Source organism: Taurulus bubalis (assembly GCF_910589615.1).
Source record: "Taurulus bubalis genome assembly, chromosome: 17".
NCBI classification, from domain to species: Eukaryota; Metazoa; Chordata; class Actinopteri; order Perciformes; family Cottidae; genus Taurulus; species Taurulus bubalis.
The window spans coordinates 15,243,754-15,266,253 of NC_136605.1; the positions used below are offsets into that span (position 1 = coordinate 15,243,754).

At 42.4% G+C, this 22,500-nt stretch overlaps 5 protein-coding genes across 5 annotated transcripts in view; 3 read left to right on the plus strand and 2 right to left on the minus strand.

Moving 5' to 3' along the window:
• Positions 1–1,830, plus strand: part of LOC306749427 (cytoplasmic phosphatidylinositol transfer protein 1-like) — a gene marked incomplete at both ends in the record, with an annotated part of 36,673 nt that extends 34,843 nt beyond the window's left edge. Inside the window, 2 exons of the mRNA XM_079232720.1 lie at positions 422–485; positions 1,520–1,830. Coding sequence (XP_079088846.1) covers positions 422–485; positions 1,520–1,830 — 375 coding nt within the window. The remainder of the gene's footprint in view (positions 1–421; positions 486–1,519) is intronic.
• Positions 1,831–3,826: 1,996 nt separating this feature from the next.
• slc25a19 (solute carrier family 25 member 19) lies at positions 3,827–7,609 on the minus strand. Its single transcript, XM_079232801.1, is given in 8 exon segments — positions 3,827–4,538; positions 4,624–4,754; positions 4,869–4,893; positions 4,896–5,045; positions 5,384–5,554; positions 5,642–5,797; positions 6,643–6,803; positions 7,529–7,609. Coding segments are annotated over 7 exon segments (969 nt in total). The 5' UTR covers positions 6,775–6,803; positions 7,529–7,609; the 3' UTR covers positions 3,827–4,334.
• A 1,811-nt stretch (positions 7,610–9,420) lies between these two features.
• mif4gdb (MIF4G domain containing b) lies at positions 9,421–12,634 on the plus strand. The gene is made up of 4 exons (XM_079233648.1): positions 9,421–9,607; positions 9,766–9,875; positions 10,834–10,926; positions 12,389–12,634. The coding sequence occupies exons 1-4, from the start codon at positions 9,529–9,531 to the stop codon at positions 12,614–12,616; spliced, it is 510 nt and encodes a 169-aa protein (XP_079089774.1). The 5' UTR covers positions 9,421–9,528; the 3' UTR covers positions 12,617–12,634.
• A 95-nt stretch (positions 12,635–12,729) lies between these two features.
• On the minus strand, positions 12,730–16,105 carry mrps7 (mitochondrial ribosomal protein S7). The gene is made up of 5 exons (XM_079233649.1): positions 16,047–16,105; positions 15,108–15,299; positions 14,944–15,007; positions 14,690–14,857; positions 12,730–14,596 (listed from the first exon to the last, which is right to left on the minus strand). The coding sequence occupies exons 1-5, from the start codon at positions 16,088–16,090 to the stop codon at positions 14,375–14,377; spliced, it is 690 nt and encodes a 229-aa protein (XP_079089775.1). The 5' UTR covers positions 16,091–16,105; the 3' UTR covers positions 12,730–14,374.
• Positions 16,106–17,173: 1,068 nt separating this feature from the next.
• On the plus strand, positions 17,174–22,092 carry gga3b (golgi associated, gamma adaptin ear containing, ARF binding protein 3b; the record flags this gene model as incomplete). The annotated part of the gene is made up of 14 exons (XM_079233120.1): positions 17,174–17,272; positions 17,358–17,481; positions 17,557–17,660; positions 18,101–18,181; positions 18,299–18,436; positions 19,242–19,323; positions 19,413–19,538; positions 19,650–19,898; positions 20,286–20,368; positions 20,458–20,597; positions 21,019–21,302; positions 21,392–21,561; positions 21,740–21,850; positions 21,982–22,092. Exons 1-14 carry the CDS (start codon positions 17,189–17,191, stop codon positions 22,090–22,092), a joined length of 1,887 nt encoding a protein of 628 aa, XP_079089246.1. The 5' UTR covers positions 17,174–17,188.
• Between the last annotated feature and the right edge of the window lie 408 nt (positions 22,093–22,500).

A 22,500-nucleotide genomic window follows, 5' to 3' on the forward strand; every position in this document is an offset into this window, starting at 1 on the left:
TCCCCTTCTACAATATCTGCCCTGTTCACATGCCACAGATTAACTTGCACCGCCTCCCTTTGCCTCGGCTGCACAGTTTAAACTCCATATCTCCCATTTCCAAAATGAATTTCACCTGGCCCTGCACAGCGTCAGTCCCTGAGGTGAACCGTCTCTGTGCTCTCCTTGCCCGAGGCACACGCACACACACCGTCAGGGCCAATACTAACACGGTAACACCGGTAGTGACTCATATTAATAACATACCTTCAAGGGGTGAAAGGACATTTTTAGAACATGAACATGTTTTGAAACGGCCTTCAGAGTTAACGCGTTGTGATTCACATCCTCTCTCCTTGAACTCCCTCTGTCTCTCTTTATCTTTCTTCCTCTGTCACCTCTTCTGCTTCCTCTTCCTCTCTCTTTGTCTTATTCTGCTCAGGTGATTCGAGATGTTCTGCTTCTAGGACACAGGCAGGCCTTTGCCTGGGTGGATGAGTGGATTGGTAAGTTTGTTTGAGATGGCACTGCTGATGAAACGTGGGTTAGTTTTTGTGGAGACATTGACTCATGTCAAGATTGTAGTTAGATAATGCGGCAAAAATCTGAAGTCAGCAAGAGGAGAACGTTTTTTTTTACCATTTTAGCCCCATCAAACTCAAAGAATACCTCATAAAAAGTATAAAACCAATGACAGATAATGCAAGTATGTCTTTTAAGGGTGCAACAAGGCAATTTTTACGTTGTAAAGCATCTTTGAGTACACTGAAAAGCACTAACAAGTGTTGATATGTTGCCTTGTGATATCAGAAACTGAGTGGTTTACCCATGGATTTCATAGCTACAACTGTTATTTATACATTATTTGAACTCAGTGCCCACTACAGTATTCTCTTTAAACATTTATAAAGACGACAATCTCTCTGAATGGATATAACTCTAAAACGTTTTGTGCTGTTGTTTAGCATTTAATCTAACAAAGATTAACGACATGATGGTGCCATTTATATAAATTTATGTCCGAAATCCAGTGAGCAGAAGTGAAGCCCTGATACTTCAAGCTTTCATTTTTAGAATGGTTCCTGTTGACTGACACATTCATAGCTGAATCGTGCTGTTTTTGTTATTGTTAAGTGTTTTGTATTCCATGACAATGAAGCGTCTTCTAAATTAATGAGGTTGTCTAATGTGATTTGAGTTTTTAATTTTTATTGAAAGGTTCACAGTTTTCAACTGCGTACTCTCTTTTCATCGCCACTATTTCATGATTCATTTCACGCCTCCTCTGAGCCATTATTATTTAATTTGCTTTCAAGCCACTATGCGACAGGCAACCGATCATAAGTGACAGTGTATTACTGTCAGTATTTAGTGTCCTGCTTTTCTCTCGTTACTTGACATAGAACTATGAAACAATAATTGGACTATTAGTAAAGTATAACCATAGCCAACGTCCATTTAATTTTTCTATGTTAATCACAAGCCTCTCTGTAGAAGAAGTTCGATCCCTCTTTTGAAGTGTGTAATCCAATCCCCGCAGACATGACCATGGAGGAAGTCAGAGAGTACGAGCGAGCCACACAAGAAGCCACCAACCTGAAGATTGGCACCTTCCCTCCTGCCATCTCCATCTCAGAGACCCCTCTGCAGTCCAGCGCCCGCAGCGGCCCCAGCAGCGCCCCGACCACTCCTCTCTCCACCGAAGCCCCGGAGTTCCTGTCGGTGCCGAAGGAGCGCCCCAGGAAGAAGTCCGCTCCGGAGACCTTGACCCTGCCGGATCCGGGCCGGAGGGATTCGCTCTTCAAACTGCCCAACTTTTTCTCCTGGAACTCCAGCCCGCAGCCAGAATGAGAGCGGGGTGAACGCGCCACTGGTGAACGCCTTCGACCTGTGGATCAGTGGAGGATGCCACAATGCCCCCTCCGCCAGCTGAAGTGAAGGAGACTTTTCACTGTCCTGGTGATTCAAGCCCCCTCAGCAGACTCGCCGGTGTTACAGCAAAAGCCAACAGGTTCAGACAGGCCGCCTGATCTCCATAGCAAAAAGTCCTGTGAGGTGTATCGGTATAGTGCGTCCTATTGAGAGTCTAACACAAGCAGCTGGAGGCTCCTCATCCTTCTTTCAGACCGACAGCGTCATGCACCAGACACTATTAGTCAGATTGAGTGTAGTGTACATTCCTGGAAATGTTTTGATCCCACAGATCCTCACCTTGCTTTTCTGTGTTGGCGAGGTATGTTGAGGTGCCGTCCCTGCACATAATCTTTACATGTACAGAATTTGTTTTGTTTTTCCGCTTCAAGCATCGGAGTCTCTGGCTTTGTTAACTGGACCTAGTGGTTTGACGTATCTATTTATGTGGTCAGGACTTCACGATTGAGTATTATGGTTTTCACAGTCGGGTGTAAGGTGATTGTGTATTCTTGTATATATTGTATGATCTATATCTAGCCGGTGAATTGTCATTATTTAAAAAAATATATCATATCCAGTGATGATGCTGCTATGACATTGTATTTCTTCTTTAAGTGTTTATTATAGTGGGTACAACGTCTGTAAATGACTTATGTAATTGCATGATTTTAACTGCAGAAGCTGAATATTAAATGTTCTCTGCTTTCTTTATTAGCTTGGTCTCACACTTGATGTTGTGTTTTTGCAGATCGATCATGTGGTTTGCATGTTGTTTTGCTTCTTAATTCATTTCAACTGTATTCATATTTTTTTGCCACACTGTTGATGGCTTTTGTATTCAGTAAATTTAATTAAAATTCAAACCTGATATATCCATAATTGCGTGAGATGTCTTCTTGTTCCCTTGATTCCTCGGCTTCTCATGACAACAATACATCCTGAACTAAAGAGCTCAGACATGCTTTAATGCAAACGGATAAATGACTTGGGCCACCATGTGGTTTATTTATTGAAGTGTGGTTTGATGTATGTAAGAAAAGACAAAATGGCAATTGAATGGCAATTGTCGTTAATATGTCAGAACACAAACGCAACATTAGGAGACCGGATCTAATCATTTTCTAGGGCACAGCCACACAAGGCATGAGGAAGCGTATTGCAATAAACAATGTGGTCGTGCGTCTCCTGAAACCTTAAGCATTTTGGATAAATACACCAAAAACACGATCTCCACATGGACTGAAGGAGGAGCTCAACTTAGATGTTTCAAGTACAACTGTTATTTAGTTTTGATATAATTTGCTGGAAATAAAATTTGCATTTTAACATATTTTCGTTCTTTTTAGCTTGATTTAATTTAACCACATGATGGCGCCATAACATGTAAAGCATATACAGGAGGCAAGGCGACGTAGGTGATACATTCAGTATGTGGACTTGATTCCAATGATGTGATTATCTTATAGGATGCCCTGTGTTTTAAAATGTATATAAAACACCACCCAGCATTCTTGTTCCTGATGAAGACACATGTTGAGACATTGGGCTTAATGAATAAGCGTGTGTGCGGTTCTCCTTCAACAAGTCCCAAGTCCTTACTTTGGGTCCGAAACAAGTCTTAATGCACTTCTACCTCATTCAATACAGCAATCTGAGGGGATCATATACAATCCAGTGTGTCTGACTCAAAGCCACACCTATGGGCTCTTGTTCTTCTAATACTACTGGATAGTTGCTTCACAGGTAAATATTGCTACACACACACACACACACACACACACACACACACACACACACACACACACACACACACACACACACACACACACACACACACACACACACACACACACACACACAGCTATCCTATTGACAACTCATTTATTATAAAAAATATTTTATTTAGAAAATAATGAGCTGAAAGTGTTGGATAGACATGTAGGCACAGCCACTTTAAAGATTCTAACTTTGAACACACTAAACTCTAAATAAGCAGTAAAAAAAAAAAAAAATCAAATACATATTACACATTTGACCACACAACCAAAGCAAATTTTGGCGAATACTCATCTTCCAGTTGAATGACTAGATGTCAAGAAAATGTGAGTCAACATTGGCAAAGTTAGGAATATGTCAGAGCATAAAATGTGCAAAGTTCAGTTTGATCAGAAGCAAGAATCTATACCTTTTTAGAAAACCCTATAATATTAAATACATACAACAAAATATCCCTGCTTATCCAACACAAGGTGGAACGACAGTACAAAAACAAGTAAAATGAGGTTATGTTCCCACATCCTTCCATGTAAACACAGCAAACACCTCCATCCAATCGATCCAGTTGATAAAAAAAATGTTAAGTGCAAGAAAAGAAGAAGGGTCTATTCCTGATGCGCATGATTGTGCCTTCGTTACTTTTCTTTCCTTCACTATCTTTCCTCTCAGTCTTCAGCAAGGCTATCTGTTCTCCGTCTCTCCTTGAGGTTACCCATGCCATTGAGGAACACTTCATACCAAAAAAAGGTGAAGCCTGTTGACATTGCAGCCTTCACAAGGCTGGGTGAGAGACCTTTGAAGAAGCCTCGGACGCCCTCCTCTTTGGCTATTTGAACCATGCAGTCCACCAGGCCTTTGTAGCTCCGCACCTGCACATGAGAAACGGGTCATAATACGTACACATGCGACGTAGATGTGCTCCGGGTATGAGAAACATGTTGTTGAGGAGCATACCTGTCCAAACTGAACTCTGGCTGCCTCAAAGCCCCCCACCTGCAGTCTCTTCTTGAAGAGGTCAAAGGGGTATGTGATTGTTTTGCTGATCATTCCAGCTCCACTGCCACAGACCAGGCTTCTCAGGTACCCTTAAAGTGTGTGAGAGGGGGGACAGGCATAGGAAGAAATGAAACGTCAAGCTGGGAATACTTCACTTGCTTTATTTGGCGCTACAAATGCCACCATCTCCACTGACCTCCTACGTTTCCAGTTTCTTTGGGTGGTGGAGGCAACAGTTTCTTAAAGACATTGTAAAAGAAGAACTGCAGCCCAGCGTAAGGAAACACCGCCACCAGCGTTGGACACAGGCCACGGTAAAATGTCAGCACGCCCTCTGAGCGGTACATTGTGGACACGGCATGGCGCAGGTTCCTGTATACCTGAGAAGAAGGAAGGAGCTTTGTTTTTCAGTATTTCCCAGCAATAATAGCAAGATCCTTATGAACTATTAATTCAATCAATCAGACATTGCAACAGAAAATGGAAAGATGGATTAAACAATTACAACATGATTCATTATTAAATGCAATATTTGCCTTTTAGGAATCAATGCGCTGGCTACTGTAGCTAGCAGGCAAGACTTTCGTTAATTGAACTAAATTAGATAAATTCATAGTGTCTTAGATTTCAGTACGAACAGTGGATGTCCAATAAAGTCAACTCGTAAAATGAATTTACAACAAACTAAGATAATTCTTGACCATCAACATCTTTCCACCTTGGTTTGTCCCTGAGCTGCAAAGCGTGTCCGCAGTGTGTCCAGAGGCTGGCAGACCACAGTCGCCGAGCACGCAGCCAAGCCGCCACATACGAAGTGAACTCCTGCTGTCTGGCCGTCGTACAGCGTTGACTTGTGGACTAACTCCGTCAGAAACTCAAAACTGGCAAACTGCAAAGCACACGTACGCAGTTAATAATAACAAGTAAATACAGGTTATCGAGTTGTCTGGTTGGTTGGAAAGTTCTCCGGCACTACCTGGACAGCCCCGAAGCAGATGGAGAGCAGCTGTGCAGGGACGTGGCCCTTCCAGAAAGCAGAGAGTCCCTCCTCTGAATAAATGCACCGGAATGCCTGAAATAACCCCCGGTACTTTCCCTCGGACGTCTGTGAAGACACACGCTCAATCTGCAGCTGTGGGGAAAAGAAGTACGGACAAACAGACAGGAAGCAAACAGCACGATTACCCACGAGAGTTCAGCTGCTGAAATATGAGGCAAAGAGGGTAAAGTGTCAAGCCAACAACTGATGATACATGTAATGGTAAAATATAGTGTTGTAATATTGTGAGTTTAATAGAGCCTGAATTGAACTTTAAATTACCCTCAGAGGTGAGGGACCAAATGGCCGGGGCAGGAGATGGAAAAGTACTCGGGTCAGAGGCTTGGTGACCTGTCTTCACTTGTATATTGGGGGGGTTGTAAACGGATGTTGGTTTGACTTATCTGGCTGTGACTAGGTAACTTATCTGTGTTCAAAGACTAATGGATAAACAGGTTTTACACAGACCAGGACTCTGTGTTTTATGGTACTTATGAGGCGGGACCCTGATTGTGTTATAAGTGGGCTGTCGAATGTTGCTTCTTCGAATTCTGTGTTACAGGCTGCGCCAGTAGCAGTGACAGACAATTCCTTCCTGCAGGAATAAACGGACTCAAGATAACTTTGATTCAGATACTTCATTCCTTTTTTAACAGATCAACAGGAAAATCTTCCATCATATACACTAATGTACTTTTAATCTACGTTATCACTCTGTGGGGCTCCAAATACACTTTAATGAACCAGTTACCATATATGAATATAAAGGATACTTTACAGCTTAAAATGTGCAAATATTGATGAATCATTATGGTACAATGTATTTCGCTTTGATTTAAATATCTTCCAAATCAGCACTGTGCTTTATTTTTTCTGCGTCTCGTTTCGGCCGTGACCCCTGAACCCCACACACAGTAAGAAGTCTCACACATCATTACCTGAAATCTGATTTTAAGCACATCGAGGGGGCTGATGAGCGCCCGGGTGACCATGCCAGCCGCTGACCCAGACAGGGCGGCCTCCTCTGGGGAGTGGGCTACACCCTGAGCCCCGGGGTCGTAGCCCACCATGTCGCCACAGGGTCCGATTCTTGTTAACACTGCAGAAAGAAATGATGAAATACTCTATTAGTGTTTTGTAATGTTTCAAATGGATTATGAAGTTGACAAACTCAGGGTGGAGAACAGGTTGTGTGAGCCTAGACATTACTTGACAACACCCTGAAATATATGTTTGGTGTCCTTTACTTAAGTAAAAGTATATGCACCACAGTATTAACAACCAAATATACTTGCAATGCAGAATGCCCCCTTCCAGAGGACATACAGCTTTACATTTAACATCATACAGACATCTGATGTTCAGAAGTATTCAAAACTTTCTTTTATTGACTTTCAGACTGGTTTTTGGAAATGAAAAGTAGCATTCTGGATCGGTCTTGAAATTATTGTGGGATGTCTTGTAAACCCAGAAGTCGAATGCATAACAAACCATTAACAACACAATTCATTCATATGTACGCTTGAGTCTGCAGAAGTTTGTGGCACATCTTCCTCGATGGGCATTTTAGAAGCCTGAACTATTGTAAAAGCATCAATATCTGGAGAAAATAATACTGTCAAAACAAGATATAATTAAAATATAATATTAATACTAGCAATCCATAGTGGGGACCATAGTATAACTATAATGATATGCCATATAGTAAAGTGATGTAAACATGTAGAGGACATGCAGTAGGACCTTGGGGCTAGCTAAGCTAAGCTAAAAACAACAACAGCCAGTGCCTTTAAGCAGCAGTGACGCGGGAAAACAGACACTTACCTTAAAGTTATAGTCTTTCATGAATTAAACTACAGTCCTGAACCCGACACGTCCAGTCCAGCTATAATAGGACAAGACAGGTTCTTTCTCACGGATGATGCACTGAACGTCACAATTTGCAAGGATCACTTCCGGGTGAGACGGACCCTTACTCCACCTTTCAAAGCAGAAATATCGCGACAAGATAAATCACTGCCTCGCTTCAACGCACCAGAAATAACGTAGGTATCACGAACATACGCGTAACATCTTTGGTAACATCCCTATTAAATCCTATTAACAGAATGGCATATGTAAATGCTCATTAAAGGGCGAGGGTTACTGATAACAGCTAAAATTGTATTTACTTGTAACTTGCAGTGTGACGTTGTGCCGGCCAAGGGTCCCTCTCGATAGCGACAGCAGGCTCTACGTTGTCGTCATTCGAGAGGGACCCTTGGCCGGCCCAGAGGCGGAGCTTTATTCCCCCAGGAGCACCGGGCCCAGGTGCGTCTCATCACGCCGCCCTGCAGGAAGCAGAGGGACAGACAAACAGACAGACAGGTAAGCAGACAGACAGACGAGCCGTCACAGAAGTGACTAAACCTGACATGTCAACGCAACTGTTCCCCATCCAGCCGCAGAGAACTTGTATTTTCAGATTGCTCTCTGTCACTTACCATTGACTTCTACATCCACTGTTCTCTGAAGCCTCTGAATCTTCATAAATGGAGTTGAAGTAGTTCATTTTAATTCATTTATTCTAATTCAATTAATGTATTTTGTCTTCAATTATTTTTGTTTGAAACTTCTTGTAATTTAAATACATTATGAGAAATCTTAATGTAATTATTTATAATTATATACAAGTCATAATGTTACACACTCCGGTACAGTAGGTGGCGCCCTGCACCTTAAACGTTGGTTTGTAGTCCGCCAATAAACTGAAAAGAACGTCATCTGCGTTCATTTTTTCATCTCTTTCTACGGCTCTGGGATTACCCATACCATGCGTGATGATAAAATTCAAAATACAAGTTTCAAATGTGGCAAAAGTGTAGAGAAGCGTTGTGACTACGAGAATAGGGACTTTACGGCTGATCCAGACGCAAATAGCCCTCTTTTCCATCGTCGTTACGTTATTTTTGAAGAGAGGCAGGGATTCATCTTGCCGTGATACTTCAGCTTTGAAAGGCTGACGTCTGCTTACATCCACCCAAGTGGGATGACCAGTTTAGGTGTAAAGAAGTGGAGTAAATTGTAGGTAATTTTTCGCATATAATTTTCGAAATGTAAGTAACTAGCCTTGGCTTTTCGTTTGACTCTTTACGTGACGTTAGCTAACGTTACTCCGTTTCTTTCTTTGGGGAGGGGCGGCTGTAACGTAACACATGTAGGCTCGATATCAAACTTGACGCTAACTCGTCTCAACAACAACGTAAACGTTAGCTTTCTGCAGTTGAGCAGAAGAACACGAGCTAGACAACGTTAGGTTATATCAGTTGACGACAATTGGTGAAGTAGTGTGTTGACCTATAGACCGTTCCACGCTGCATTTGCCCGGTTATACCTACATAAAGTTCACGTTACACACCTTGGCGTGTAGCTGGAATCATGTCACGTGACCGTAAATTACATGTGATTGGCATGTGGTTAATTGTATAAATAGCTTCCAATGCAAACGCCTACTATGTATTCAATCTGTGTATTTGGGGTACTGGGTGACCTCCCGGGTGACCCCAGTTGGCCCGTGTAATCCCTCCGTGAATGAGTTGCTGGCAGCAGCTAGTTTGATGACAGCACAGGATTTTGAGGTTATTGTTGCCACACAGATTGTTCTGTTGTCTGTCTGTAACGTTGATGTATTTCGTGCCCTAGCTGGCTTGAAGCAGACCCTCACTGTGTGCGTACGGTTGTATTTCGTTTGAACACACCATTTACATTTTAAACCCTGCAGTAAAACGTATTGTCTGATCTTTACAGTGTGACCACTCTGTTATTTGGGTGCTATACCGTCTGTGATGGAAAACACTACTGATGACTACAGGATCCAGTCATTCGACCTGGACACACAGATGTTGCTGAAAACAGCCTTGAAAGGTGAGCATGTTACTGTCTTCTTATTACTGACTTATTAGAATTTCAGCATCAGGTCAATGTTGCAAATGACTTTAATCATTTTTTAAAAGGTTTCCTGCAGTCGGCATCCTCTGTGTGAATGATCAGTTTTTTTGTAAATGCAGTTTTGTTTCTTTCAGATCCAAGTTCAGTGAACCTGGTGAAGGTATCCAACGTCATCGTAGATCAGTCTTTAAAGGACCAGGTTTTCAGCAAAGAGGCTGGACGCATCTGCTACACCATCGTGCAGGTCCGTACGGTTTTTGTTACTTCATTTACCTCAACACAGTTTGACGGACTGGTTGTCCATTTAACAGTATTTGTTGTGCACGTTAGTTTCTTTGATTAAGACACTGAGCACCATTGAGATCGAGGGATTGAAGAAACCAGAGCGGAATTTAAACATCTCATTAAGTCTGTTAATCAAATTCTTAATCCTCTTCCCTTATTAATGCCTAACTGGTAGTTTACACTCGAGCAACAGGAGGCTCTTAAGACAGCTTACCTACATCGCTGTGTTTCCTAACTTTTTGTCCACCTTCTATCTTTGTCACCTCGTGCAGGCAGAGGCCAAGCAGAACAATGGAAGTGTGTTCAGGAGGAACATGTTGAACCGCCTCCAGCAGGAGTTCAAGAACCGCGAGGAGATGAGGGGGCGCTCGCTGCAGGAGTGGGTGTGCTACGTCACGTTCATCTGTAATGTCTTCGACTACCTCAAAGTAAGTGACTGTCGCTTCCCCTCAAGACGTGTTTAAACTCAATCATGTTAGCATGGTGTCTTTATCAATAATACAGAGCGACATTGCTAAATGACTCTGGATCTAAGCAACTGTAAAATGTCTTTTAGCTGCCAGCTTGCAATGTCTTTGATCGCATCTTGTGTTCAGATGTAAAACACTTTACACCTCTCTTGTTGCCGAAACATCTTGATTGTATTCTTTGTAAGTGTGGCAATGTAAGTGTTAAATATGTCAGTGGTGTGGCCCCAGTTCACTTTCACAGTGACTCAGGTTTCATCCTTGATAATGGCCATTGTTGTTTTGCACAGGTCAACTCTCTAAGGGTGAGTCAGTGCTCATTTTTCACTTTGGTGAAAAGGGAAGTTAAATTACGGACATAACATCACTGCATCTATGAATGTTTTAGTCTTTTTAACTTTGACAGTCAGCTGCTGGAAGTAGTATCTATAATTTCATCTTAACATTTAGGTGAACAACATGCCGATGGTAGCGCTGGTCCATCCTGTGTATGACTGTCTGATCCGGCTGGCCAAACCAGATGCTCTAATGAATGAAGAGGAGGTGAGAAAGAATGTGTAGTTATTTCTTCTTCTTTTGTTATATTAAGTTTATTAGTCTACATGTAAAAAGAAAATTCTCAGTAAACTTTTGGTATTCTTATTGAAAGGACAGTGATGGATATCCTGCCTGTGCTGTAATTGGTTTTCACGCACCTCCCAGTGTTTTGTTGGCTGTCCTGGTCAACAGCAGCAGGCTGACATGGGAAGGTCGTTAGCTTGATTAGGCTCACCTGGGTCCTTGAGCGATGAACGCTGGCCGTCTGCTCGCTCATTACACGGTTGACAGCCACCCTGCCTCGTTGTCGTTTGTTTTTGCGCCTTCGAAACCTCCACATGCCACACATCCATGCATTGTTGATACTGCTGTTGAGTGATCTACACATTCCATTGTTCATTTGATTTAACTGTAGTTTGATGAAATTCTGTTGGTTATTAAGTATAACTTTGCATAGCCTCCTTGACTAATGACTAATGGGAGCATCGGTCAGGATGCAAACCCGCTTGGACAGGTTGAATCTAGCCAAAAGCTAATCACGACTTTGTTAAAGGAAACGAGGAAATAAGTGCGTTATCTAATAGTGTCATCAGATTGGCAGTAAATGTTATCTAGCTAATGGTAATGTTACCTCCTAGTGTCTGGGAGGCTGTGCTTGCTGACATGGGAGGGCCGTTAGCTTGATGAGGCTCACCTGTAGCCGAGAGCTATAAAGGCTGCCTGATATTCCTTCTGCCTCATTGTCTTTTGTGATATTGCTGATTCCATTGTTAAGTTGAGTTATCCTTAGTAACATCAATTGGGTTGTTTTTTTAAGTTTAACCTTGCATGGACTCCCTTGTCACATTCCCAGAACAAGTGTGTGATATTTTGCCACAAATATTTTCGAGCAATTCTGATTTCTTATGACATTTCTTGGGTCACAGGCAGTGGTAGCAATATGACTCATGTCTAACTTTGAGAAATCATATAAAGTGAGGTGCAGAACGTTGTGACCTTCAATGCAAGTCCATCAAAGTTAAAACACATGCACAACTCTTCTCTAGTGTACTGACTGTTTTATTCACAAATAATATCGACCGTGTCTGAAGCCATTTCCTTACCGTAAAAAAACCTCCATCAATCCGTCACTGTGACTGATGAATCACCATCGATAAAGTGTAATCCCTTTCTTTAAAAAATACTTTCTATGATCACATTGCTCTAAATGGATACAGAGATTCAAGAGCAATATGAATGACATAAAAAACTTGTAATATAAATACAACTAAATTCAGAATATTCTCTTTATGTATTATTCTTAATTCAAATCTTTTTTTCAATGCAATCAAAATTAAATTATTATTATACCTTTTTGATTCAGAGTTTGTTTTTTAAATCAGACATAATACATTTAAAGAAACCAAACTTATTACTTACTCTTTATTTACACACAAGTCACTGACACGCCCTCCACCTTCCTCTGCAGGTGGACTGCCTGGTGCTGCAGCTGCATCGCATCGGAGAGCAGCTGGAGAAGGTGAACAGCCCGCGGATGGACGAGCTGTTCTTCCTGCTGCGGGACGGCTTCCTGCTCCAGGAGGGCCTGGGCTCGATGGCCCGTCTGCTGCTGCTGGAGATCCTGGAGTTCAGGGCCGGAGGCTGGTTGCTTAGCGGCACGGCCCACAAGTACTACTACAGCGAAATCGCTGACTAGGATTGTCGCGTGGATAGAGCAGCTGTTTCTGCAGTTGCGTTAGCCAAACTTCAAGGGCCTTGGATACCTCTCCTTAGTCTCCTCTGATTATACAACCAGCGAATGTCTGAAGGATGTCAACATCCTCCAGGAAAACAGTGGAGGGTTTTGAGAAGATGATGGTTCAAAAACTGTAAAAACACTTTTTGATTTGGCTGGATTGTTCCCACGTTACCCAGACATGTTGCCGTGGATGTGGAATGTGCAATAAGTTCACAAGGCGTTGAAGTTAAGTTAACGAGGTTTAGGCACATTCAGGTACACTTTGTTTTAAAGCAGCTGAAGATATTTTTATTTATTTTGTATTGATCTTGTGGGCATTCCTGTTTTGAAGAAGTTTTTCAAAGTCCAACTTATTTTTTACCAAATCCAGAGGACTTAGAACAGACATTCCGGAAAGATACACGCTGATTTGGTCTTTGAATTACTTTTTATTGTTGTGACCAAATTTAATTGAAAATCAATATATTAATTATTGAGTTGACCCTTTTTTTGTGTGGAATTGACTTTTCACAAAAGGTTTGAATTGCTGTTTCGAGGTATTTTCTGCCTCATTTGTCCCGTAGGATTCCTGTGTTACTGATTCGTTACATTTGTTTTATGAGGCTGTTTTTAATTACATAAAGTGATGCGTCTTCAGTCAGGGACCTTCTTTAATTTGAATTATGTTACAGCTCAACTAATACATAAAAGACCAAGATCTTAGTTAGTTATTATTCTAACTTGTTTTTAGTTAAATCAGATATTCAATACATTTCTGGATACACAAGTTTCATTTTCAAACAACTCGTGCCAATATAACAGCAGTCTTAATCAAACAATTTATTTGATAGATATTAATCATATCTTGTATTATTTATCTGAATCTGCAAAATATCTAGGAACTAAAATGATCAAATAAATGTTGTGCAGTAAAAAGTACAATATTTAGCTCAAAACTGTTCCGTAAATGTGCTTAGTTACTCTCAACCCTGCTGGAGGAAAGTTGATTTATTCTCCCTTCACGAATACGCAGGTCGGTTATAAGTATAAAACCAGTAGAGAAGTCATTTTCAGCACCACCAGCACTGGTTACACTGGTATGTAGCGGCGCTCAGTTTTACTGCATCTGTAATTATGTGAATAGTTAAAGGTTAATATAAATTTGGCAGACGGATTAAGAAAATGGTTCAAATAAAAGCTCAGCCATGGCCAAGATGTTGTATTATGTTTCCTCATATTTTTTTCTAGTTGTGTTTGAGGATTTCAGTTTACTGTTTAATATTATTCTCCTACTTCAGACCAAGTTGATAAAACAAACTTATTCAAAGATGTGTGAAACCGACCCTGAAGAGTTAAATTAGTCCCTTAATGACGGGGCGCAGTGCTGACTGCAATATCTGTTCATATATTTTATTACACTGTTGTACAATTTTTACATTTCTCAATTCCATTTTTTTATAGTTGGGTTGTACATTTAATACAAATGTATTTGTTCTAATAAATCTTGGAAGTTTTTCCTTAGTTGTGTATTTATTATCAATACAGTTGAGCATGTCTGTATATTCTACACGATGCAGTTTCTCATTACAAAAAGTGACCGTAGTCCAGGTCACCCTTTTATATTTCACTGTTGTCGTCCTTCCAACAAAGGATTTTCATGGTGTTCGTTATTTACAGAAACGCTTTTTGAGGAGCAAAATGGGTCACTGAATGTCTGTTGAGTCTCATTGTTTCTTTCTACCACCAGCGGTAGTGAGCGTAGGCTCGGTTGGATTCGGCCATCTTGTGCAGCTCAAACTTCTTCTTGATAACGTTGCCCTCCTTCACAGATGCTGCCAGCAGTTCCTGGGAAAGCTTTTCGTACATGTGCATGCGTCGATGTTTGTTGTCCCTGCACTCTGAGATCATCCATTTCATGGCCAGGTAGCGACGGCGGTTGTCCGAAAGAGGGATGGGCACCTGGGTGGAGACGGGGGGACCAAACGGAATATAATTAGACTTTATGTTTATTCTCTCGGATCAACGCGAGCATTGATCGGCCTCGCCACTCACCTGGTAGTACTTTCCACCTTTCTGGATGCTGGCCAGCCCAACGACAGGCTTGCAGTTCTCCATAGCTTGGTGGAAAATGGCGTAGGGGTTACACTCGATCTCCTCCTTCTTCCCTTCTGGAGCTTTGTGGTATTTCTCAACCTGTTTCCTCTTCATGTTCTCCAAGGTCTGGAAGCAGAGAAAGAGAGAGCTTTTGGTAACTTGTATACTATTAGACACACAGCAAATCTTTGAGACTGTGCTTGCTTTCTTACGTCTGTCATGATCTCTCTGGCCAAAATCTTGTTTCCGTCCGTCATCATCATATTGATGAATTTACTGTAAAGCAAAGACGAACATTATGACATGAACCTTGACGAAGCTTTGACTAAAGATGTGACGCCCTCCTCTGCAGAGAGCTGCAATGTCGTCGTTGTACCTGAGGACCGGGTCGCTGAAAACAGAGCTGCTGACTCCACTGGTTGCTGCCTTGATGGGTCGGAGCGCTTTGAGCTCCCGCTGCTCCTTCTCCTCGGCACTCAGCTCCGTCTCCGGTGTGCTGTAGGCCTCCTTCCTGACCTCTGGCTCCAGATAGTACGGGTTGTATCTGCTCCACCTCACCAGGAACACTCTGCAAACAAAGGACACGCGAGAGAGCGGAGTTTCACAAATTACTCAGAGTTTGTGTGTGCGGGGACGGGAGATCCATTTCCAAAGTAGTAGACCAAACCAAATAGTGTATTGATTGAGAAGTATTCGTTGGAAAGAAAAAAAGTAAGTCAAATCATATAAAATGTTTAAACATTTTGAATTCCACTTGTGTGAAGGAATGCTGGAATTAATAGTTGATCAACAGAAAATGAGCTGGTTAATTATGATTTGCTGCTTTTCTCAGTTATCATTGTAAATTAAAAACTTTAGGTTTTATCATTGGTCAAACACAGTTGAATCCGTCCTGTTAGTATCTTGCAACATATTTGATATATTGCACGATTAAATGAACAATACATTGTGTTATGAAAACAATTATCCGTTGACTGATTAAAAAAGCTTGACACTAATGACATTAGCAGATCGATAATAAAATAACAATACAATTGATCTATATAGCACCTTTTAATACATAAAATGCAGCTCAAAGTGCTTCACAGAAGGAGGGGAAAAGCATAAAATACCTAAAAGCATTTAAACGTATATGAAGCAATAAAACATGCGAAGCAACATTCGCGTTGTCAGATATGTAACATTAGAGCAATCACATAATTTACATTGTTTCAATCCTGAATTGCAGTCAAATTGCGCCCGTAGCACAATAATATCAAACAGACAGCGAACACAACCTGTTAATGTGTTCGTGTCTTTATAAAATGAGAATTACCTTGGTGTCCAAGGTTTTAGTAATCCTGTGATGGAAGCAGCCATCTTGAAAACGTGAGTGTCAGTTGGGACCCTGGGTTAGTACGTCCTGCAGATGCCTTCAGAAAAAAGAAAGTTGAATTCAAAATAAGCATTTCATTCGGCAGATTAAAATTTCACACCGACGTGAATTATTTTTATTTTTTCAATGGCACATGTTTTTTTGTTTTTTATCCTCAATAATTCTTATCAATAATTTTGGACTCTCGCGCACACGCTGGTGGTGACATCACGCAATGTTGTTAGTGCTATGGCGTACCAGGAAGGGGAGTCGCTTGAATCCTGGCTCAGTGAGTGATTAATCTCATTTTATGAATTAAATAGTGTGCGTAATTAGCTGGTTACGGGGCAGTAACGTTAGAGCTGTTAGTCAGGAAGCTGATAGCCGCTTCCAGCTGCTGACAGACAACTGTCTGCATCATTGGCCAGATGGGTGGAGGAGAGCCTTATTAAACACTGTGTGGGGTCACGTATACCAGTGGCAGCTCAGTGTGTGCGCAGTGATTGCTTGGAGAAGCTCTGCAGACAGTTGTCCCCCAGCACAGCTTCATACGTGCAGCTGTTCGCTGCTCAGCAAACAGACTCGTCTGAATGAGCAGCACAATGAGCATCAGTCAATACAAAAAGGAAGGAGGATGACAATGGATGCGTTGTTACGTTTACAATGCTCTCGTTGAGCCATATTCACAGTAGGATGTGATACGCATACATATGTGCTTCCTTAAACACACCAGTTACTGTAAGTTAGTGTCCATGTCTTTCTCTCACAGATAAAGCCACCCATCCAACAAACAGACAGGAGGACTGGGAGTACATCATAGGCTTCTGTGATCAGATCAACAAGGAGCTGGAAGGGTATGTCTGGGATATATACTTGCAAACCATTTTCTTTGTTCACCAAGTCTTTCATCTGGAATCTCTTCTTGCAGTCCTCAGATAGCTGTGACTCTGCTCGTCCACAAAATACACTCACCACAGGAATGGGAAGCTCTTCAGGCTCTGACAGTAAGAAATGATTCACCTTCATATCAACAAGCACCTTTTTTCCCACCCTCAAAGCTGGCTTAATGTTTACGACGTTGCATGCAGGTGTTGGAGGCATGTATGAAGAACTGCGGGAGGAGATTTCACAATGAAGTCGGAAAATACAGATTTTTGAATGAGCTGATTAAAGTTGTGTCTCCGAAGGTAAGTAGGTTTATATGAAAAGCATGCTGACTGTGTGTCCGGCCATTCAGCCTCTTTTAAACAAAAACCCTCCCTTGTTTTCCAGTACATGGGGGACAGTGCACCTGAGAAGGTGAAGATGAAGATTGTCGAGATGCTGTACAGCTGGACGGTGGCTTTTCCAAAGGAAACCAAGATCGGCGAAGCCTACCAGACGCTGAGAAGACAGGGTGAGTTGAGATCAGTCACATGGTGAACACAATGCACGAGAAAAGACACCTTATAGTCCTCGCTCTCCTCACCAGGCCTCGTGACGCATGATCCCGAGCTACCGCTGGACAGGACTCTGATCCCGTCTCCTCCGACTCGACCGAAACATCCGGTGTTTGACAACGAGGACATGGGCAAGGTGAGAGAACTACATCTGTTCTGTAATGTGTTGCACTATTATTGTGTTTTATGTTCATATTTATACTTTTGTATATATTTATATTCATACACATAGTAGTTTCATGTTTACGCTTACCTTTGTTCTGCTTTGTTGTCCTTGTTTTTAGTTTATTTGTGTATTCCTGAGTATGCATGTTGAGACAAATTGAGAGTCAAATTCCTTGTATGTATATGCATATATGGGTAATAAAGCTGATTATGATGCTGATGTTCTGATTCATACAGGCTGCTCAGTAAAACAAGCAAAAGAAACAACGCTCCTCTCTGAATAATTTGTGTTTTTTTTCATTCCCAAGAAATGAAGGGCATCATCATCAAAAGATGAGCAGAATGAGTTGTTCTCTGTGAAACTAGGGCTGTCCATTTGTTTAAGTTGAGTGTGTGTTTGTGTGAGTTTAGCTGCTTGCTGAGCTTCTCCGGAGTAAAAATCCAGAGGACCTCCAGGAAGCCAACAGATTAATCAAAAACATGGTGAAAGAGGTAAGATACTCCCACTGCTTGGTGCTCATACAAGTAACCTAATAAATATGGATTAAATATATTTAATATGATATAATATGTGACGTGGTAAACAGTGACATTCTGTATTTTTGTCAGGATGAGGCTCGAGTGCATAAGGTGACAAAGCGCATCCACACGCTGGATGAGGTGAACATCAACGTCAAGCTGCTGACGGAGATGCTGTCCCACTACAATAAAGACAGATCCTCCAACTCAGACAAGGATATCATTAAGGTGAGTGTCCGTACACACACACACACATATATATATATATATATATATATATATATATATATATATATATATATATATATATATATATATATATATATATATGAAATGGTGAAAACTTAAATCAGATCTTTAACCTACAAAGAAGACCTGGAATATTTCCCTCTCACGGTAAACAGGGAAAACACAACTTTTCAAGATGTAGAAATACTTTAATACTCTTTTAATGTCCTCTTTCTTTAAAAGCACCCTCTTGTATAAGCCATTTTCATTTTATTCTAGTGTCCAATATTGACGCTGGGCTCATCTAAAATCACCCAATCTGCTCTAACTCAACTTACTGTCATCCTGAGAAAGTTCAACTGGCACATATTCATTTAATTCATTCAGTCAGTCAGAATGGTAAAAAAACAAACATTATCTCTGCCCTAAGCATCCTAACATTATTTGGGATTTTCAAGTTCAATTTCTTTTCATTATTACTTATTTATTTACTTGGAACAATGCACATTAATCAACGTTTCAGTTTCCACCTTGATGCTACAGAAGGCACTATTCTACAACAATGTACAGCACAACACAACACAATAATAATAAAAAAACAAACAATAAATACAATACAAAAGGAGCTGACATGTAAAAACAATACGTAACACAGTCCAATACAGTTTGTGCTTAAAGGTCAAGCTACGAGTGCTCTCTCCTAGTTCAAGTGGAAGACTGTTCCAGTAGTGTTTGCATCATTGAAATATCAACACCACAGCTGCATTTAAACTGTCCAGCACCTCCTTTTGTATTTTCCTCCCAGGAACTCTACGAGCGATGCGACAAGCTGAGGCGTGCGGCTTTCAAAATGGCCACTGACACGGAGGACAATGACACCAGTTTAGGTTTGCTTGTTTGGTTATTTCTTCACCTGAAGAAGCCCATTCTCGATCATTTCAATGTGTGTAAATATCTGTAACCTTTGACTCCTCAGGTGACATCCTGCAGGCTAGCGATGACCTCTCCAGGGTCATCAACGCCTACAAGAAGATTGTCGAGGGGCAACCCATCAACGGCGACAGCGAGGAGCCTCGATCCACCGCGGGTCACAGTGAGAGCGGTGAGGGACGTCTTATACATATGCCCATGTTTTTTCCCCATTTTACATACATAAACGTAATTGCTTCATGCTCCAGATGTCCTGCCATTGTGTATCATCTTCCCTCAACAGAGACCACAGACACACTGATCGATCTCGCCGGCCTCGACACTCCAAGTCCCCCTCAGCCCGCCGCCGCTCCCTTCCGGTCCCCGAGTCTCGTCTCCACCGATCCCACGGCTTCTCCCATCCCCGTCCTGCCTCCTCCTCCCAAACGCCTGGCCGGCTCCCACAGCAGTCAGAGCAGCAGCCCGAGTCACGCCCCCCTCGAGGAGGCCTCCACCGCCCTCTCTCTCCTCGATGACGAGCTGCTGTCTCTAGGTAGCAATGTGACTGACTGAGTTAAAGGAACAATTCAACATTTTGGGTGATAAGCTTGACTCGAATCCGCCCACTAGCATCTTAAAGCTCATTGAAAATGTGATATCTTGTTGGTTTGATCCGCAGCCGAGAAACTGTCCGGCATACACTGTGTCCAATGCAACGGTGTATTATTCATAGCAGCGGTCCGCTATAAAGAAATAACGGACAGTAGAAAGCGTGCTGTATCAACCTTCTCACCTGACATCTAACTGGCCGCCAGAAAGCAAAGTATTGCTTTAATGTGAAGAGATGTGAGAGTATGCAAAAGAAGCTGGACTCTCAGCTAAAATACAAAGAGATAACATACTTTCTCTCTTTTGACGATACTAATCTATCTTCTTCCAGGACTGAACGACCCCCCTGCCTCTCTGAGCAGCCAATCAAAACCCAAGCTGAATGAGTTGTCCAATCAGTGGAGTTCCCTACAGGTACATCTAAAGTGCTCTGTTGAACCAAACCACAGCGTGTTACTTAATATGTTACAGGATTATCTTTTGTCTCCTCCTCTCCTCTGCAGGCTCCAGCTGCAGGTGTGGATATGTTTGGCAGTGTAGCGCGTTCAGCTCCAGCTGTGCCTGCGGCTGAACCAGCAGCTGCCACACACAGCCTCCAGGACCTGCAAGACCTGGCCATGATGGGCTTTTCAGATCACAAGAGGTACACAGTCATGCACAGCAGCAGTTCTTTCTAACAGTTTGAATAAGAGTAAACACGGTATATTCCCACATACTTGTCTCTTGTTATGCCCTTGTTTGAAGACATTTTTACAGGTTTGAGGATTTATTTTGCACATTAAGATAAGATATTCCTTTTTTAATCCCACAGTAAAATAAATAAAAAATGTAATACAAATAAACAGTAATAAAAACAGTAAAGACAATAGCAATATTATATATACAGACAGAATACAATGTATTTCAAAATGTATTTATATTGCACCAGTTGAAGTGATTAAAGTGATTGAAGTGTTTTTTATGCAAGCTCAGTTGGTTGTGCAGCCTTTAAGCAGCAGGAAGGAAGGATTTGTGGTATCTCTCCTTCACACACCGGTCTCATAGCGGAAAAATGTGATTTTCAGTTTGTCCATCCAGATGACGGCCAGAGGAAGCAGCTTTGGGCTTCCTGCTGCAGCTCCTCCCCTCGCGCCTGTGCATGGCTCTCCCTCCTCTCCTTCCTTCCTCCAGGGAACGTTCCCCAGCTCTCCCGCTCTGTCCCACACCAAGGCCCAGAGCTTGGGCTCCGCCCCGGGCAGCCCACTGTTCCGCTCCCTGTCACCCTGCCACCTCCCCCTCCAGGGCAGCCCGGCCAGAGCCATGGACTCCCTGAGCAACGTGCACGTCCCTCTGGAGGCCATCCGACCGAGTAAGGACAGGGGAGAGCAGGGCGGGGTGATGGGCTCGACTGGTTGACGGACAAATGATTTGGATGGATGTCTGCCTGTTCCTCCTCAGGTAAAGTGCTGCCTGTGACGGCCTACGACAGGGACGGCGTTCGCATGCTCCTCAACTTTGCATCCGACTGTCCCCCCAGCAGGCCTGACGTGTTGGTAATGGTGGTGTCCATGCTCAACACGGCACCGCTGCTGGTTCACAACGTGGTGCTGCAAGCCGCTGTGCCAAAGGTAGAGACCCGCGTTCCACAGTTCATTCATTTGTTTCATGTTGAACCGCGTGATATCTCCCACAGTGTTGATTAGACGTATTGTATTACTGTCCCTCTGCCACCTTCAGCAAGGAAGCACTTTGGAGAAACTTGAAAAAATGGCATAACATATACAGACTTATTTCATCCTCCACCAGTCAATGAAGGTGAAGCTGCTGCTTCCATCGGGAACAGAACTGGCACCGTTTAACCCCATCCTACCTCCAGCCTCCATCACCCAGATCATGTTGCTGGCTAACCCAACGAGGGTAGGCGACACAATCAAACTTAAGGACATGAATACACAAAGAGCTTTAATGCCGATAACACTAAAATGTGTGTGTGTGTGTGTGTGTGTGTGTGTGTGTGTGTGTGTGTGTGTGTGTGTGTGTCCTCACAGGAGAAGGTGCGTCTGCGCTACAAGCTGGCTTTCACACTCGGCGACCGTCTGTGCAACGAGGTTGGAGAGGTCGACCAGTTCCCCCCACCGGAGACATGGGGTCAGCTATAGAGGAGTGCACGACAGACCAGTTCATGCTCTGTGTGTGTGTGTGTGTGTCTCCATCCATCCCAGAGAGAAACGAGGACAAGGTGGGGAAATCCAGCTGCACTCGACCTTACAGTTTCACATTCCTTATAGTTGTTATTTTTTCTTTTTGGCCATTGTTATTACTGGCAGTGAGAAGCTAACAGCAGAAACTAAAGTTGTATTTATACGGTGCTTGTATCCTTTTCTGCAGCTAACAAACTAAAGATACACACTTGTAAGTAAGACAGCCGTAGTGTTTACAGGTCGATGGTATTAAGACAAATATTAAAAGGGATTTTCCCCGAGATGAATAGAACAGATTTTAATGTGCTATAAATAATTGATGCATTAGAGCTCAGCTCCTGACGTACATGATGGATTGCAGTATCA